The sequence below is a fragment of the Triticum aestivum genome, chromosome 6D, assembly GCF_018294505.1.
Source record: "Triticum aestivum cultivar Chinese Spring chromosome 6D, IWGSC CS RefSeq v2.1, whole genome shotgun sequence".
Taxonomy (NCBI): domain Eukaryota; kingdom Viridiplantae; phylum Streptophyta; class Magnoliopsida; order Poales; family Poaceae; genus Triticum; species Triticum aestivum.
The window spans coordinates 487,993,126-488,012,692 of NC_057811.1; the positions used below are offsets into that span (position 1 = coordinate 487,993,126).

At 44.5% G+C, this 19,567-nt stretch overlaps 2 protein-coding genes and 1 pseudogene across 2 annotated transcripts; 2 read left to right on the forward strand and 1 right to left on the reverse strand.

Annotated features, from left to right (window-relative positions):
* Positions 1–318: 318 nt before the first annotated feature.
* LOC123142793 (uncharacterized) lies at positions 319–2,241 on the reverse strand. The gene is made up of 3 exons (XM_044561542.1): positions 2,052–2,241; positions 1,149–2,017; positions 319–976 (listed from the first exon to the last, which is right to left on the reverse strand). The coding sequence occupies exons 1-3, from the start codon at positions 2,236–2,238 to the stop codon at positions 458–460; spliced, it is 1,575 nt and encodes a 524-aa protein (XP_044417477.1). The 5' UTR covers positions 2,239–2,241; the 3' UTR covers positions 319–457.
* Positions 2,242–6,509: 4,268 nt separating this feature from the next.
* On the forward strand, positions 6,510–9,976 carry LOC123142794 (uncharacterized). Its single transcript, XM_044561544.1, has 13 exons — positions 6,510–6,683; positions 6,952–7,291; positions 7,385–7,635; positions 7,709–7,858; positions 7,933–7,974; positions 8,064–8,126; positions 8,193–8,282; positions 8,353–8,469; positions 8,550–8,630; positions 8,712–9,137; positions 9,211–9,405; positions 9,488–9,613; positions 9,692–9,976. Exons 2-13 carry the CDS (start codon positions 6,970–6,972, stop codon positions 9,974–9,976), a joined length of 2,148 nt encoding a protein of 715 aa, XP_044417479.1. The 5' UTR covers positions 6,510–6,683; positions 6,952–6,969.
* Positions 9,977–12,755: 2,779 nt separating this feature from the next.
* LOC123142795 (uncharacterized) lies at positions 12,756–19,221 on the forward strand (annotated as a pseudogene).
* Positions 19,222–19,567: the final 346 nt, after the last annotated feature.

The window sequence follows — 19,567 nt, forward strand, 5'->3', positions numbered from 1 at the left end:
GAGCTTCTCTTGTAGTTATTAGTTTCAGTTTGTAACACAAAAGTTGATGTGTAAAAACAAATATCTGATCTTGCACGTTTTTCCTCCTTAAAGATGGAATTTAGACATCAAAGCGTAAATCATTACAATGCATTATCCCACTATTATTTCTACACTGATATGCATAAAGATGAAGTGAGCATGTCAACTTGTTCCAACACATCAAGAGCACTCCGCTTTAACCTCTAAACAGAGCCAGGTATCAGTGAACTTATCCCAAAGGAAGCATTCACAAATATCAGAAAATTTACTAAATATTTTCTCCATTAGGCCCATAGCTTCAATTTAAGAGAAAGCAAGTGTACAAGCGCAATGTCTACTGAATTGTGGAGTTCCTGAACTCCTTCCAACAACAGACCATAGAACAGAGGACTTACAAACTACCAAGTACTATGTCACACATCTCTTTTTTTTTCAATTACGACAGGAAACGAACCATAGCAGGCAAAGACATCCCCAATTCTTCAATGATCTGCATGCGCTCATCTGCGTTCCGTGGATATCTTGATGGGCACTTCATCTTGGGATCCAAGTCACCACAGCGCAGGCATACCTTCCTGTCATGCAGAGGTATCTCCGCCATATTAACTGCATGTTCCATGACACACCTGATGAATCGCACAAAGATGCCGTCAGGTTGGAAGCCATAGATGGTGAGCTTAACCAGATTCTTGTGCTTGAAATCAGGGGCATGTGGCTTCCACTCCACGTCTGCCTTTTCACAGTAACCATTTCTCTTCCGAAACTCTTCGTCTCTCGCCATTACGCACCAATGATCCCATACTGTGATGCACAACTCTTTTAGGGATGGTGCAGCTTCAAGAATAAACATTGTCCAAGCTAAATCACATCCTTCAGGAAGATGGTCCAGATTCACGTGCTGTAGGTTGCTGAGCACAGGCCTCAGCAGCTTCGGGCTTTCTGGCAGAACCCAAATCTGGGAAAACAAAAAAACAATTTACAACCTGAGTGCAAGCTGCATATAAATCACATCCACTACTGGCGGAGAAGACCAACAACATAAGCTACTATTGTTGTTGTTGCATATACCATCATCATATGTAGAGTGACAATGGACAGGTACGATTCAAATGACTAATTAGTAGTACCTTTTCACTTTGAAAATCCAGATGCAGATCGCTTATGGAAGGAACATTACCAAGGAACTGACTGAACATAAGAGTCCCAGTCGAACAGGAGCCAGATTTAGCAAGCCTCAGCTTTGAAAGCTGTCGTACAAAACCAAAATACAGGGGATATTTATGAGAGTTGAACCAATTCTTATAGCCCACCAGCTGGAGTTTTGGCAGGCAAGTGAGCTCTACTGCCTCAAATTTCCCAAACTCGACCTCGAGCTCAGTAAGTTGAGCATGTTCTAGCTGCAGCATAGAATTGAACCCCGAGTCACAATGGGATAAACGCAAAGACTCCAAGAGCTTGCAAGTGCTGAGGATGTTGTGTATGTCCAGTTCACCGAACCTCATATTGTTCAGCCACAGACGGGTGAGGCCAGCAAATGCATCCGGACAAGCACCGAAAAAATCATTGAACTGCTTCGCATGGACGAGGAGATCAGCAGGGGAGCACTTGGAAAACTTCTCCGGTATGATCTCAAACTCAGCCGCGCCAACCTTGTGTGTTGCCATGGCGCGAGCAACAGATTTGGCGATTCTGGAACAGTCTGATTGCGTCAAGATGAATCTGATTTTGAGTTGGATGATGGTGATCTCGGGGCTCCTTGTGCTCAAGATGGTATCCGTTACATGAGCCACAGCGCTGTTGATTCTGAGAAAGTCACTGAGGTAGAAAACACGAGCTCTGTCGTATTGACCTGGAATGGAGTTAATACTTAGGAAGAAGTGTGAGAGCATGGTTGGGAGCTTCATCATTCGCTTCGAGCCACGGCACAGGATGTTATCCATCACATGAGCCACGGCACGGTTGGTCTGGAGCTCTTCACTGGGGCCGAAAACACGAGCTTTATCATGGTTAACCTGGAAAGGAACCAGCACTTAGGAAGAAGTGCGAGAGCATGGTGGGGAGCTTCATCATTCGCTTCGAGAGGACGCAGGCCCTTATTGCATCGAGCGTGTCCACCCTCTCCAGAATGTTGAGCAGAAGGTCATCAGGCAGCTTGGTAAGCCTGTCTCCGTCTGCTTCGCTGCCAGCAGCATCTTTGTTGTGAGTTGCTTTGTGCATCGCATCTAGCTGGAAAACCACAAATAATCAGACTTTTGATGATGAATCCAACGTGATGGACAAACATCAATCAAGCACAATAGCACAATAGAAACAGCACTTACATTGCGTCTGCGCCGACCAGTTTTGTTCTTCTTCTTTTTGCGACTAAAGCACCCGTTCGTCATGGCTGATCGGATCAACAATCGCTGGACGCCTGATCTGGCCTTGGTAAAAATTTCCCCTCTGCTCCTGACAAAGCAGATTAATAGCCGGTGAAAATCAAATCGGGGACACCAACTTAATTTATCGATAATCCGCCTCCGTCTCCCTTGAGATTTTCTTTCTCCCAAAACGCAGCCATACCTAACGAGGTTACCTTCAGATTCCCTGGACCTTTGAACCCAGACGGCGGATGGTAGGGATGGAGTGGAGAGGGTTGTCGGGGGAAGGAGGCCGACTGAGACTGGTGGGTGGCCGGCGGCGGACGGCAGAGGTGGTGGGGTTCGTAGGGGTTGCCGGCGGAGTGTCAGGTTCTGAAGATGTTCGCCCACCTATCTGAAGTCTCCTATCTTCAGTTAACAAAGACGGGCTTCAATGGCTACGAATCCTTCTCACCGCTTCACACACCTTCCTTTTCTTTGAGATATTTTACGGTGCATCATACTCCTGTAAATAGTGCGTAGTATATAGTTGATCCAATGGTCATTATTGATCCCTGTTTTTTTCTCTTGAGGACATTTTAGTAATTGGTTGTAAGGGTAGATTAGTCCTTTCTTAATGATAATGTTATTAATTAATAATATGGGTAATTGCTGTGATTAATAACGTAAGTAATCACAGCTGGAATAGAATTGCCCTATCTCGTGCGTTGCCCTATCTCGTGCGTTCTTCATTTTTCTGCCGCCGTCGCCTGAGTCGCACAGGGGCCGCCGCTCCTTCCCCCGCCCTGCGGTCGCTCCTTCCCCCGCCCATCGGTCGCCGTTTCCTGAGTCGCACTGGGGCGGCCGCTCCGTCTCCCGCCCTGCGGGCGCTGCCGCAAGATCTTGGACGGGGCCCCAAGATCTTCAACGGCGCAGCCGGCCCGCGCCGCCCGGCGGCCCTCTCTCTCCATCGAAGGATCTTCGGACGGCGCCCGAGATCGGTTCCTCCGCGCGTCGTGGTTGAGATCCCTCGCATAGGTACGTTGCCTCTGATGCTCCCCAAACACCATAGCTGGGCGCACATGGATGCTGGCTGTGCACGCAATACGAATCCGAAAATGGCTGCTGGGTTTTCTGTCCGTGTGGATGCTGGATTAGTAGTGTGTGAGAGGTTCCTAGTTCTTCTCATTTTTCCTAGCAAGGAATAGTAGTGTGTGTGAGAACTCTCAGATTATGAGTTTGATATTGTGGGATGCATGTTACTTCTTACAAGAACATAATACAGATTTCTTAGAACATGAAAACGATGGGTTAAATACTATGGCCAGTAGGATTCTTGGCTGCTCAGAAAATTAGTAAGGATGTCAGAGATTATTGGTTCAGTTACAGATGATAATCGATGACAATGTATAATTAATATGTTTTAGTTGCAGCGTATTTTCTTTCATGTAAATATGTAACAGGTTTTGCTGTTTCTTATGGCAGGATATCGGCATGGCTGGCGAAGCCATCTCGATAGATGAATTTATGGAGTACGACTCGATGGTCAGGCAGACATTTAAAAGTGAGAACGAAGCGTACAAGTTCTACTTAGGGTATGCGAAGAACAAAGGGTTTGGTATTAGAAAGGGCGATCTGAAATATAAGGGAAACAAGGAAAATGCATACCGGAGGACGTTTGTGTGTTGCAAACAAGGATATCGTGACGTAAAGCACTTTGATGAAACCGACAAGAAAAGGACGCCAAGGGCACTCTCTGGGTGTGGTTGTCCTGCTCTTTTGCAGGTTGAGCTTCAAGCAAGCACTGGGTTGTGGTTTGTAAAGAATTTTGTTGACCAACATAGCCATCCATTCATAAATCCTGAGTTGTCACCTTTCTTGTGGTCTCATCGTGGCATGACCGATCCACAGAAGGCGGATGTCATTGAGTACTCGGTTGGTGGACTTCGCACACATCAGATAATGGATGTGATGGAGAAGCAGGCTGGTGGTTTGGGCAAGGTTGGATTTATATCTCGCGATCTGTATAACCATGTCGCGTTGGAGAAGAAGAAAAAGATAGAAGGTAGCGATGCTCAATTTATGCTGAACTACATGACAGCACAACAGATGAAAGACCCAGATTTTTTTTACAGATACACCACAGACAGTGATGGGCATCTGCAGAACATATTCTGGGCAGACGCCCAATCTCGCTTGGACTATGTTGCATTTGGTGGTGTGGTGGTGTTTGACAGCACATACCGGTCAAACAAATATAGGTTGCCGTTTGTTCCATTTGTGGGGCTGAACCATCACCGCATCACAGTCGTGTTTGGGGTTGGTCTTGTATCCGACGAGTCGGCTAACTCATATGAGTGGCTGCTTCAGGTTTTTTTGGAGGCAATGCACCAGAAGCATCCCATCTCAGCGATCACAGACGGCGACGTTTCAATGGCCAAAGCCATATCATCAGTCTGGCCTAGCACATATCACCGTCTGTGCATCTGGCATATCGAGCAGAATATGGTGTTTCACCTCCGAAAGGAAAAGTTTAAGGAATTTAGGAAATTTATTTACTATGCCATGGAGGTTCATGAGTTTGAGAGACGCTGGTTGGCTTATAAGAAGAGATTCAGAATCACAAGGAAAAAGAAAGATGCATGGATTCACAGGATGTACGAGCTGAGAGAAAAGTGGTCTGTAGCATATAACAAGGGAAGGTATTTCCTAGGGATGCTGAGCAATCAGAGGAGTGAGTCTCTAAACTCGAGGCTTCATGTGCACCTGAATAGGAGAATGAAACTCGTTGATCTCGTGCAACACGTTGAACACTGTGTGTCAGTTTTGCGTAGGAATGAAGCAGCATTGGACGCTGTAGCTTCGCACACAATCTCCTTCACTAGATTGACTGCCGATCCACTTGAGATAAGTGCCTCATCTATTTATACCCCTGTTATGTTCAGTAAGGTAAAGGACGAGATTGTCAACTTATCAAGATGGAATGTTCTTGAGGTGGAAGAGGACACTGGTTTGGTTAGCTATGGAGTTGCTCGCAAAGAGTCGGTGCACGTTAGGTTCCATGTCACATGTATTTTTGATGGATCTAAGATGGAAAGTGCATATTGTGGATGTAGGAAGATGGAAAGCGAGGATTTTCCATGTGCTCATATATTTTGCGTTTTGAAGTACAATGGGATATGCACCATCCCCGCATGTTGTGTGAAGGCTAGATGGGCAATGCAAGCCAAGCCTGCTTTCAGTTCTGTGAGGAGTGCCAATACACATGTATGGTCAGAACAGATGGATAAGTACCATGAACTGCGCAATATGGCTAGTGAGGCTTTATTCACGGCCTCAGCTAGTGAAATGCAGTCAGAAAAGGTGATGGAGTACCTGAGGAGCATATTGGACGAGGGCAACAAAAATGATGGGAATACTGGCACGCCATCATTTGTTCCTATGCCGGCTTATTTTTCTGGGGCGCGGCAATGGTTTACAGATCAAGTCCAAGACCCTAAACCAATAATAAATCCCAAAGGCAGACCAGCCAAAGAATCGAATAAGAGGTTGAAGCCATTCCTGGAGAATTTGCAAGCAAAAAAGAAAACATTGAAGTAAGTGTTTGGTCATTTTGATGTGTACTGCATATGTTCATTTCTTGGTTGCAGCCTGTCAATATGGTTTACTTTTTGCAGGAAAGTTCATGGTCAGTTGAGTAGGGGGAGGAAGAAAAAAGTGAACAATACTGTAGAAGAAGCAGGAGAAGGAGGAGGAGGAGGAGGAGGAGGAGGAGGAGGAGGAGCAGAAGAAGAAGAAGAAGAAGAAGCAGAAGAAGAAGAAGAAGAAGAAGAAGAAGAAGAAGAGGAAACCGGTGAAGTAAGTTTTAAAAAAAATTCATGTATCTTGTCTACTGTACTTGTGCAAGTCGAACTGTTGTTGAAGCATGCTAATATGTGCAATTTAAACAATGTTTTGCACTACACAGGAAAGCTTCAGCAAAGGTGACTGAAGTTAGTATGATGACTCGGGGGAGAAAGAGAAAAGAGAACAATGACGAAGTGTGTGCTAAGAACAAAAGACCTTTCAAGTAAGTTTATGCATTTTCAGAAGTACATGTTGAACCCTGTGTCGATACCATGTTAATTTATTTGAGTTTGTACAGGAAAACGGCTGGAAAGTCTAAGTAGACAGACAAGGGGGACAAAGAAAAGATGACAATGAAGCCACTTTCTGTTTGCCATTATTCTATCGAATTGTTGGTCACAAGTGTTATACATTCACTTTTTTACTTCATCGACAAAGTCAGGTGCACCGAAGCCCCCACACTCGTCGGCGAAGAAGGTATACATATATCATTGAACCCGTACATCAACTCGTGTACAAATCTCGCTTATTGTTAGATTCAAATAAAGTCAGGTGCACATGACGCCTCTTATGTAGATCAGTCCCGATTTCCTTCTGTTTACATTAATCAAATCATTACATCAGCCTTGCACGTCTTAAATTAAGAAGCCAAATAAACAGCCTAAATGATTAGCTTAATTATTTCTTCACAATAAATCTCTTATTTTTGTTGCCTTGTCACTGAAAATAATCTTTGCACATACAGGGTACCCAGGTTGTATCAATGCACGGGTACTCAGAGTTTGTCCAGTCGTTAACTGGGGAACAGTATGTCATAGCTAGTCAAACGACAATTCGCGAAACTCTGAAGACTCCCGCAATGAACGTTAGGAGAGTTTTGTGCCAAGAGATTGCTAGCACATACGATTCACAAGTTGACGCGTTTGTAATACGCGGGGTACCTATGAGAATAACCTTGCAAGACGTAGAACACATCACAGGCCTGCCTAGCATGGGGAGGGACTATGTCCCTCCTCCGTTCAAAGAAGTGCAGGACCTATGGCTTGATTTAAAGGATCCTGAAGATAACAAACTGACCTTGAAAGGTATATGATATTTTCAGAACTATTTTTTCGTCTGATAATGGAACAAATTTCATAATTACAATACTTACAATTCTTGACAAACAACCTTTTCAGGTCTTCGAAAGCAGATGATCGGCGAAGAGAGGCCACGGTTTGTGAAGCCTTACGTCTTGTACACCATTGGCAAGTTGGTTTGCCCAGCGACACAACCCTATGTTGATCCCAAATATTTGGGAATTGTTGTGGACATACCTAGTATAAACTCCATAAATTATGCTAAACTATCTCTCGACCACTTAATGTCAAGTGTGAGGAAGTTTGTGAACGGTGCCGCGAACTTGGAGGGGAACCTCCCACTACTGCAGGTAGTACGAACTCATTATTTCCTATGATATTCTTTAATTGGTCACTTATGTATTCTTTTTAATTCTCTTGCAGACTTGGTTCTATGAGAAATTCCGAGTCGACCATATTGATTGCACCATTTCCTATCTTCAACGAGATAAACCATTGATCCAATACTGGGACGAAGCAAAGGCTGGAAAGGTGGACAAAATAATATCGCAGAACTACGTAGGAGTAGGACAGGTATATGCTTACTGTTACTAGTTGTCATCTGCTCAGTTTTTGCAAAATTGCTCATAATATAAATTTTTTTGCAGATGGTTGAGGACCTCAGGCGCCCTTGGAAGCCAGTGCGCAAGGTTTCACATCAACCTACAAAGTCCTATGCATTTGTTTTTTTTTTTGTAATACATCCTTCGTGCATGACTAACATTTTTTCCATTAATAGGATCATCGATTTGGCATAGGAAAGGACTTTAATGAGGGTCAGAGAGTTGATAATAATATCAAGGTATGTCACAACATTTCTAACTGTCTTCATGTCAGAGAATGTATGCTAACCATTTTTTATTTTTAGAAAACCTCAAAGAATGTTGCTGCTAGTACAAATGAAGTGCCAAAGTGTGTCTACAGCAACCCCAGCAAGAACCTTGCTGGGGAATTTGAGGTATGAATTCCATCTTGGTACAATGTTTTTTTGTCAACCATACTTACTACTAACTTGTTCATCTGTACAGAAGGTAAAGAAAACACCTGTGGACCCCCACAAAGGAAAAACAGACAGAGATGACGCTGTGGACTCATTTGGTAAGCGTTTTAGGAGTGACAGCAAGAACTTACCCTCCCAATCTGAGGTCAGCATCACATGTCTGAACCATATTGCTAGCAAAGGTTTTATTTCAACCATATTCTTAACTTGATGACAATATTGCAGAAGGTGAAGAAAACATATGCACACCCCCAGAAGTCAAAGACTGAAAGAGACGATAGCAAGAACTTACCCTCCGAATCTGAGGTCAGCATCACATGTCTGAACCAAATAACTAACAAACGTTTTTCTCAACCCATATTCCTAACCTTAAGTCAAATATCGCAGAAGGTCAAGCCTACGTCCATGGATGACATGGACTCCATAGGGAGGCGTGTCAGACATGACGGCCGGAAGAAAAAGAAGTCCTCACTCCTTCAGAGCGAGGAATACGAATTTTACACCCCCGCGCTCAGAAAGAAAAGAGCTCTATCTCAACAGACACATGACAGTAACGATGTTATGTACACACAGAATAAGAAGATGAATCCCGGGAAAAGCAACAGCCAGCAGCTAAAACAGCTCAAGGAGGACTTGATCAATTTTCAGGCAGAAACAGATCGAGTTACACAGAATATAGTAGCAGATTATGTAAACAGTACTCCAGAGACCGCCAAGTTGGTGAAGATCAAGGACATACTTCTAACGCAGAAGTATCTTAAATGCCTTACAACACCAGATCATTCCTCCTTTGCAGCTTGGGTGGATGATGATGTAAGTGCTAACGCAATATGGTATCTTTGATTATTTATATGTTTTCCAATTGAACTAATATCTTCTTTCTTAGGTACTCGATGCGGCAATCGAACTCCTACGTCTGGACGGACTAGAAGGTGTACGAGATCATGGTACCGTGTATGTCGAAAGGTCGACCATCGTCAACATCCTGAAGAGAGATGGCACAGTCCCGAATTGTACCTTGGATGTTTTAAGCGGCAAATCAGGCACTAAATGGGGAGATAACTACCTTAAACATGACATGGTAACAACATCCACCCTTCTGTTATAATAATAAGAAATTTTATTTTTAGGCACTTCAAACCACTTACAAATTTTGCACGCAGATTTTCCTACCTTCAAATATTCCCAAGAACCACTGGTTCCTGGCTGTTGTCAACTCCCAAAAGAGGGAGATTCAAATTCTGGACTCACTCCAATCACGCAACAACCGGAAAGAAGTAATTGCTGCGGTGAGGCTCTAACAACATTTTATATAACTTACAGTTTATACGAATACGGTACTAAATTGAGTGATATGTTACTTGCAGCTTCTTGGAATGGAAACACATATTGATATAGCAGTGATGGAAAATGGATTGCAAGGAAGTAGATGGCCGGACACTCAAGTGGCTTCGTGGCCTATCAAAGACTATGAAGTGCCACAACAAACAGATGGCTGTTCCTGTGCTCTCTGGGTGTTGAAATTCATCCAATATTGGACCGGAGTGAGATTGTCGGCAATATTCAACCAGGTAACTACATCTTCCCTATCTAACTTAACTTTCACATATACAAAGGGTCCTAACGTCTACCTCCTATGCAGGATGACATAAGATAGTTCAGAAGATGGCTTGCTGCTGCCTTGATCAATTCACCTCACAATGAGTTGAAAGTTCGGAAGGCCATACCAGCAGTTGATTTAGAAGATGATTTAGAAGACCTCGACCTCGGAGGTGACGACGGACACAACGACAGCGGAGATGTCTCAGGAGACGATGGTTCCGCACTATAGTTGTGTGCTGCTGGACTTAGGGTAGAGTTAATAGGATTGGGCGTGGTGTGGTTTTTGCCCCGTAGACGGTTTCCACACCGTTTTCAATTTTATTACTTTATCTATACAGCGGAGATGTATCAAACAATTTTTTTGGCTGTGCTACTTCATATATACGGCAAATTGCCGTACATTTACTACTTTTATCTGCATTGAATATCTACATTAATTTTTAATTAAAGTCTTTCATGCACAAAATCTTGTATTCTTTGTTTAATGATGCAATTCCCTTTGGTTTATAGGATGTGCTTCAAAAACCAAATTTCTAAGTGGCTTTACACTACCGGTGGCAATTTCCTTGCTACTTGTGTCCTTGGAAGCAACACATCCTTTTTAAACCTGGGGTTTCAGTTCTGTATTATGCCAATGAACGATAGGCAAATGCTGTCCTGTTTGCTTACCCCGTTACAAAATGTCAAAGGATGAGCCAACTTGGCCACCAACTTGGGAACTAGCCATTGCCTAACCTCTGAGTGTTTAACAGGTGTCTGAACTGGAATGTCTGTTCATATGACTATGACTTAATCTGAAACTGAAACATGCTCTCTGTGGAATCTGAAACTGCACATGCTCTGCACTAATATCACATACAAAAAAATCATTGTCTACATGAGCTACTTTCGGACTTGCTGCTATACAAGCTAGTGTTGATTTCTGAATTTGAACAACGACACAAGATGAGCAGAGAGGATGAGCATGGACCTGAACTACTGCTGGTGTCATGAAACTCGTCCTCCTCCTAGGCGAGGACCATGGCTGGATCAGCTTTTACGATGGACAAGCTAGCTTAGGAACTCGACAAAAGAAATGGGGGCCAATGGATCGATGGGTCGGATGCGAGTACCTGCATCGGCCGCGACAGATCTGTACGGCACTGGTCGGCGGCGCGTAGGGCCTTGACGGTGACGGGGCATGCCGGCGACGTCTCGCCTTAGTCCTCCCCCTCGGCGACCCGCTCCACATCCCGCAGCTTAGGAGGGGAACACGGGCGGCGGGGACATTTAGCCGCCGACCACAGCCGCCTAGGAAACCGGGAAGGGGCGGCGCCTGCGGTGCTGGCCCCTCCGAGTACGGCGGGGCGCCAAACCATACCGCCCGCAAATACTGCGCGGAGGGTACTCACGGCGACCGGGGTTCGCCGTCGTCCTGTCGCCATAGCGCCGCCATCGGTCGCCCTTTTCCTTTCACCTTTCATTCGGTTCTGTGCGTGGCCGTCAGACTGCGGGCGAGGAAGGGCAACGATGGCTATTGAAAAAACAAATGATCATGTTAAATTCCACTAATGCCCTTCACTTGTTTTTCGGGGGAACCAGCCCACGTTTTCGTTAAACAGTGAACTACCGAAACTACCCCTGATCGCAAAATATACTACCAGAAATCTGGAGTAGTATTTCCATATCTGGGCCATCCATACAGAAAAATGAACGGCCAAAATTCATCTGATGCACCGTAAAATGTCTCTTTTCTTTTTTTAGGGATTCACCCACCTTACTTATCGCTATTCATGACACTTTTATTTTAACCTAAGGCTACTTATAGTAAGAAGTATCATATACTAGTATCATGCATATGATATTAGTATATGATGTTCCGTTTTGAAAAAATATTAGTATATGATACTACTCCCTCCGTCCCAAAATAAGTGTCTCAACTTTGTACTAGCTCTAGTACAAATTTGTACTAAGCTCAAGACACTTATTTTGGGACGGAGGGAGTACCTCCATAATGCATAGTAACATAATAAAATAGTATCATAGATGACCATATTTATTGCCATGCATGACACAAAGTAGCATAGCATTTAACATGATACCGTATCTACCTATGTTACTCTAACCCCCTCTCTCTTCTTTAATTGTGTGGCATATAAGCATGTTTGCTAGTCCCAAGTGCACGTTACTGGTAATGTTACCCCCACTATGACCAGCCTAAATGATAAGGGCGATGCTCGGCGCCGGCATGCCGGCCCAAATTTAGGCCGGTCGGCCCGCAGCCGTCTGATTTGGGCGCTGGGAACCGTCTGATGCTCCTCGTCTTCGTCAACGCACGCATACAAAGAAACCCCCCCTACATCTCATCGTCCCTTTCGGCCCGCCGGCCGCACGCGTTCTCCCTCTGTCACGCCTTCGCTACCGTCCTCATCTCTAGTCGCTGCCCCTCACCAACCGTCCTCGCCGGCTGTCCAATTCTTCGGTCAGGCCCTCGCAAGGCCGTTCTCTCGTCACCGCCTTCGCCCATGCAACAGCCGTACCTTGCGGTTGCAGCTCATGTGGCGACGACCGCAGCTTGCCGCTGCTCATCCCCGATGTCGCAGCTTGTCGGGTGCACCTGACGCTTGCAACATCTCGCTTGCCCCCGTTACAGCAAAAATCGAGCGCCAGGAGAGATGCCTAGTGTTGCAACCGACGACTAAAAAATCTACAACCGGTAATGAAAAAAGGTTCAACCGGTGATGAAAAAAGTTTCAATCCATACATGACGGAAGCTATTGATGACAACGAAAAGTTGCAACCGGTGATAAAAAAAGCTTCATCTGGCGACGAAAAAAATCTTTTCCGTCGATGAAAAAAGTTTCAACGGTAGAGACGACAGCCGTGGACGGCAATGAAAAAGCTGCAACCGGCGGTTACAAAAGCTACAACCGGCGTTGAAAAAATCTTCAAACTTCATGTATTAGCTGCGACCCATGACAATGATGTGACGTTTACTGCAACCATAGTCGGTTTTTGCTACAACAGGCGATGGAATTTGCTACAAGTGCACCAGCGAGCACGGCGAGGGTGATGGGGGTGGGATGTTGCGAATCACGGACAGCGAGTCCTGTTGTGCAGGCGACGAGCGGCGCGGTGTTGCAATGGTGGCCGTGGCGAGCTACAACCTCGGGGAGGGGGTAGGATGTACTAAAAATTGTACATCATACATTAAATATAAAGTAGAAATCAAAAAACATATATTTTAAAAGTCGATTATGTATGTAAAAAAATGTTAAACATGTAAAACAATGTTCCTCATGTTTACGAAAAATGTAGATTGTGTGTGAAAAATGTTCGCCGTGTATTGAATAGTGTTGATATATGTACATGTATTCAAAAATATTAATTTGTATTTCAATTTTTTAACAAGTATTAGAAAATGTATTATATATATACTAGAAATGTAGAATGTGAATGAAAAAAATGGAGGAATTCAAAAATATATTTTTTCAAAAAATGTTAGTAATTTATTTTAAAATGTTAAACACATTTTAAAATATATTTATAATGTATATAAATGTTGAATGTGCACTGAAATAAGTTGATATGTTTTGAACAAAAAAGAAGGACGCTGATAACGCCCACACGTGTGGCATACTAGACATCCGCCCACACATCGTATGTGGCGTAAGCAGGAGGCAGCCCACACAGGCCATGTGCGGACGAACATTAGAACTGCCCACACGTGTGGGCGCACCTACTTCGTGCCACAAGCCCAACAAGTACTACTCGTCCCACCCCGCGCATGTGACACGAAGAAAAATGACCACACGTCCTGGCGCAGCTAAGTTAGTTACCCGCGGGATGACGCTTTAGTTACCATCGCGGGGGGGGGGGGGAGGGGCAAGTGTAGTTGTAAAAGCATGGCAACTCTCTGTGTTTTGGTTAACTGTAGTTGCCATGTCTAATTTATGATAGTTGCCGCGTGCAATCAAACCATAGTTGTCGTGTGTGATTAACTATTTGCCACATGTGGTCAAACAAATAGTTACCATGTGTGTTTACCTAGTTGCCACGTGTGGTCCAACCATAGTTGCAATGTATGGTTAATCATAGTTGTCATGTGTGTTTACCTGATTGCCACGTACACGCAACTGCCATCTACCAACAAATCATAGTTGCCATGTGTGTTTACCTAGTTGCCGCATACGCACAACTGCAGTTGCCATCTATCACCGTACGATCGTCGAGGGGGCGAAGAGCAGTTTACCCACACGCGCATGGACTGGTTGGTGACTGTGTGGGCGGGAACTGATTCGTCCACACGGCGCAGCTGGCAACCGCGCGCTGCGGGTCGTGTGGGCGAGTGCTCTAATGCCCACACAACACGCCATGCCTACGTGGCACTCAAATTTCTTTAGGATTCATGCAAAATAGAATCAACATGGATCAAGACGTGTGGGCGATGTACAAATATAACACATGTGTGAGCGTTATCATTTGGAAAAAGAAAACCAATGAAAATTGAGAAAAAAACAAAAAAAGAACCTAATGAAAAACAAAGAAAACCAAAAGTCAAAGAAAACCGATGCAAAAGAATGAAAACTGAGAAATTAAACAAAGATAAACAAAAAAATCGATAACAAGGAAAAAAAGGAACAAAAAATATGGAGAAAGGAAAGAAAAAACCTGTAAACCGGGAAAGAAACAAATAAGAACGAAGAAAGAAAAGAAAAGAACCAGTAAAATCAAAAATAAAACGAAGAAAACTGATGAGAAAACAAAAAAAAAGAAAAGTGATGAAGAAATAAAAAAACCCGAAAAAAGAAACGAAAAATAACAAAGAAAAACGCATCGAACACTTTCTTAAGGGGAACGCCTGCATCGAACACCACGACTGAGCGAACCAACAGCGAGCGAGCGAGCGCTGGTAACGGGCCGGCCCAGTAGTATACAGCAAACGAAAAGGCTTCAGTCTTCTGTGGCTGGGCCGAAGAGGTATGGCCGTCATCCTCTGGGACAACCCTACCGCTAAAAAAAAGGAAAACCTGCCGTCTCCGGCCACCACGACTCTCCTCCGCCGCCATCCCCTGCGACGGCCACCTACCCCACACCTGCCGTCCGCTGCGACAGCCCCCTACCCCACACCTGCCGTTCGCCGCCGGCCATCACGGCTCTCCTCCGCGCGCATCCCTTTGCGACAGTCACCCCCTGCTGTCCGCCGCCGGCCACGACCGCTCTCCTTCGTTGCCACCACCTCCGCTGCCTGGCCTGGGCTATTATGCATGGCTGCGGGTGAAGGATGCGGGAGAAGAGTTGATTTCCTTGTGCAATCGGGGAAGAGTCTGTCTATTTGACAAGTTGTAATCAGGATCCTCCTCCCTTTTGGAGGAAAGCCTGCTGGCGCTCCGTCAGCCGGCCTCGATAAATAGAGGAGCGGGAGGAGTGGGAGGGGGCGCTCGTTGATGGAATAAGTTGGCGTCCCTGATCTTATTTTCGCCGGCGATTAGTCTGCTTTCTTGTGCCGGCCTAAATAAACAGAGGAGGAGGAGGAGGAGGAGGGGGATTCAAATAAGGTCGATCCAAATAGTGCAGGCGTCCCATCATCAAGAAAACCAGGTGTTGATCCGATCAGCCATGACGAAGAAAAGACGTCATCGCAGACGCAATGTAAGTGTTGTTTCTGTTGTGCTTGGTTGATATTTGTAGAGAAAATTCCTTATATAACACTGTTTTAAATAGAGAAAAGTATGTTTTTGTCCCTCAAGTTCCCACAAAGTATAGGCTTGGTCCCTCAAGATTTTTTTGGTATACATTTGGTCCCTCAAGTCTCAAAACCGGATAACTTTGGTCCTAAACCAGATTTTGAGTATATTGACCAGTTTTAACCGCCACAAAACCGCATGATGAACAGTAAATTTGAAAAAAAAAACTTCAAAAAAATCTGAAATTTTTTGGGGTCGAATATGCTTACATGCGCAAGATGCGAACAAAATTTCAGGCTCTTTCGGCACGCGAGGAGCTCGTGGCAAAAAGAAAACAAAAATATCTGCCTGATGAATAGTAAATTCGAAAAAAATCAAAACAAAATCAAAAATTTATGAAATTTTTTGGGGTCCAATATGCTTAGGTGCGCAAGGTGCGACGAAAATTTTGTCCTGAAATGAGATCGGACGGGCTGTTGCAAAAAATTTGTCATTTTTTTGAAGTTTTTTTTTTCAAATTTACTATTCATCGGGCGGTTTTGTGGCGGTCAAACCCGGTCAACATGCTCAAAATCTGGTTTAGGACCAAGCTTATCCGGTTTTGAGACTTGAGGGACCAAATGTATATCCAAAAATTTTGAGGGATCATGTCTATACTTTGTGGGAACTTGAGGGACCAAAAACATACTTTTCTCTTTTAAATATTGTTTCCTTATTTGACACTGAAAACTTTTTTCTTCCTTATATAACACTGTGTCTAAATTTTATGTCCTTTATGGCACTTTCATCCATTTTAAGCATTAACGGTGTCAAATGACACCTGAAAAGACCAATTTGCCCTTCATGGGGTATGTGACCAAAATTTTACGTTGTTCTTTAGCTTCAATTTGTGACTTTATCTGGACGGTGTTCGACGTGATTTTGTACCAAAGAGAATTTAATTACTGAAAAATAAAATGAATGCAGAATATACAGGGAAGCAAACATGCATAAGTACATGCATATATGCAGCATGCGGTAGCTCATCTTTGAGTAGTTTTGCACACGTGCATGCATATTAGGTTGCTCACGTACTCTTTACGTGCTAGTCAGGCCTGGTGCTAGTATCTGCATGCATCTAAGGGCTCGTGGCTTTTGGGTGTCCGCAACCATACAGTCTTATTAGCCTGTAGCCGGAAAGTACGCGTACATATTGAAATACCCGCGTGCCGGCCAGCCACGTACACATACGTTTATGCATTCCGAATACCCGTGTGTACCCAGCTAAAGAAAGAGGAGCTCAGAAAGGTAATGGGAGCGTGTCATGTAATAAGGTACAGTATGTATCAGCAGCTTGCCGTAGGAGATAGACCCATCTTCACGAATGTTGCACGCACAAGCCCATCCTCACGCACGTATTGCTCGCATAAGCCCATCCTCGCGCATCGACGAGCACACACGTACTGCTCAGCTGCTCATGTGCTGTACTCCATCTCATCCAGAGGAGCCAGGCAGCCAGCGTCCAGTCGAAGCCGAGGCACAGCCTCGTTGCTGACCGCGACGCTCCGCACAAGCAGTTTGAAAGTGTCTGTTCCCTCTATGACTGAATACATACAAATTTAGGCCATCTATCACATAAGGGGTAAATAGGTCTTTTCAGGTGTCATTTAACACCGTTATGGCTTCAAATGGATGAAAGTGTCATAAAGGGCATAAAATTTAGACACGGTGTTATATAAGGAAGAAAAAAGTTTTCAGTGTCAAATAAGGTAACAAATTTTAAGACAGTGTTAAATAAGAAATTCTCTCATATTTGTACTACTTCACACGAAGGTTCTTCCTAAAAAGGCTGATTATTTGTTGTTCCAGGTAAATGCATCACAGGAAGCAACTCACAACAAAGACGCTGCTGGCAGCGAAGAAGACGGAGACAGGCTTAGCAAGCTGCCAAATGACCTTCTGCTCAACATTCTGGAGAGGGTGGACACGCTCGATGCAATAAGGGCCTGCGTCCTATCCAAGCGAATGCTCAAGCTCCCCGCCATGCTCTCGCAGTTCTTCCTGAGCTGTAGTTCCATTCCAGGTCACCATGTTAGAACTCGTGTTTACGACGTCAGTGAATTTGTCAGAACCAACACTGTTGTGGCTCATGTAGCGGATAACATCTTGAGCACAAGGAGCCCGGAGATTACCATCAGCAAACTCAAAATCAGATTCATCTTGATGCAACCTGACTGTTACATAATTGGCAAATCTGTCGCCCGTGCCATGGCGACACAGAAGGTTGGCACAGCTGAGTTTGAGATCGTAACAGAGAAGATTCATTTGAAGTGCTCTCCTGCCGATCTCCTCGACCATGCGAAGCAGTTCAATGACTTTTCGGTGCTTGTCCAGGTGCATTTGCTAGCCTCAGGCGCCTGTGGCTGCGCAATATGAGGTTTGGTGAACTGGACATACCCAATATCCTCAGCACTTGCAAGCTCCTGGATTCTTTGCGTTTATCCCATTGTGACTCGGGGATGAATTCTTTGCTGCAACTAGAACATGCTCAACTTACTGAGCTCGAGGTCGACTATGGGAAATTTGAGATAGTTGAGCTGACATGTCTACCAAAACTCCAACGGGTGAGCTATAAGAGGTGGTTCTACTCTGAGAAAGATCCCCTGTATTTTGGTTTTGTACCACATCTTTCAAAGCCGAGGCTTGCTAAATCTGGCTCCCTATCGACTAGGACTGTTGTGTTAAGTCAGCTCCTTGGTAATGTTCCTTCCATAAGCGATCTGCATCTGGATTTTGAAAGTGAAAAGGTACTAATAATTAGTCATTTGAATCATACCTGTCCATTTTCACTCTATATAGGATGGTTATATGTAATAACAGTAGTAGCTTAAGTTGACGATGTGATTTATATGCAACTTGCACTCAGTATGTAAATTGTTTTTTCTTTCCCAGATTTGGGTTCTGCCAGAAAGCCCGGAGCTGCTCAGACCTGTGCTTAGCAAACTACAGCTTGTGATTCTGGACAATCTTCCTGAAGGATGTGATTTAGCTTGGACAATGTTTATTCTTGAAGCTGCACCATCCCTAAAAGAGTTGTGCATCACAGTATGGGATCATTGGTGCAATATGTTGATGAGAGACAAAGAGTTTCGGGAGAGAAATGGCTACTGTGAAAAGGTGGACGTGGAGTGGAAGCCACATGCCCCTGATTTCAAGCATAAGAATCTGGTTAAGCTCACCATCTATGGCTTCCAACCTGATGACATCTTTGTGGGATTCATCAGTTGTGTCATAGAACATGCGGTCAATATGGCGGAGATATGTCTGCACGACACGAAGGTATGTCTGTGCTGTGGTGACGTGGATCCAAAGGTGAAGTGCGCATCCAGATATCCACGGAACGTTGATGAGCGCAAGAAGATCATTGAAGAATTGGGGATTTCTTTGCCTGCTATGGTTCACTTCCCGTCGTAATAATTGAAAAGAAATGAGATGTATGACCTAGTAGTAGTTTGTAAGTTCTGTGTTCTATGGTCTGTTGTTGGAAGGAGTTCAGGAAATCCATAATTCAGTAGTTATTGTGCTTGTACACTTGCTTTCCCTTAAATTGAAGCTATGTGAACTGTTGCCTAATGGAGAAAATAGGAGTAAATTGCAAAAAACCACCACTATTGGGGACACTAATTCACAAAACCGCCACCATTTGTTTTTTTTCGAAAAACCACCAACATTGGGGTGACAGTTTTCAAAAAACGCTGATGCGGTGATTTACCGTGTTTGAGTAGATTTCTGACCGGTGGGGCCCTTTGTCAGGCGCCACGTGGCCTGGGCGAGACGACGCTCGTGTCATGTCGTTAGAAGGCGTCGGTCAAAACCTAAGCAGGTTGTCAAACCGAACCCATTCGTTCCCCTTTCTCTTGTGTAGTTCTCTGCCGCCGACGCCCACACCGCACCGCCGACCGCCGCAGTCATGGTCTCCTGGAAGGACGGCGAAAC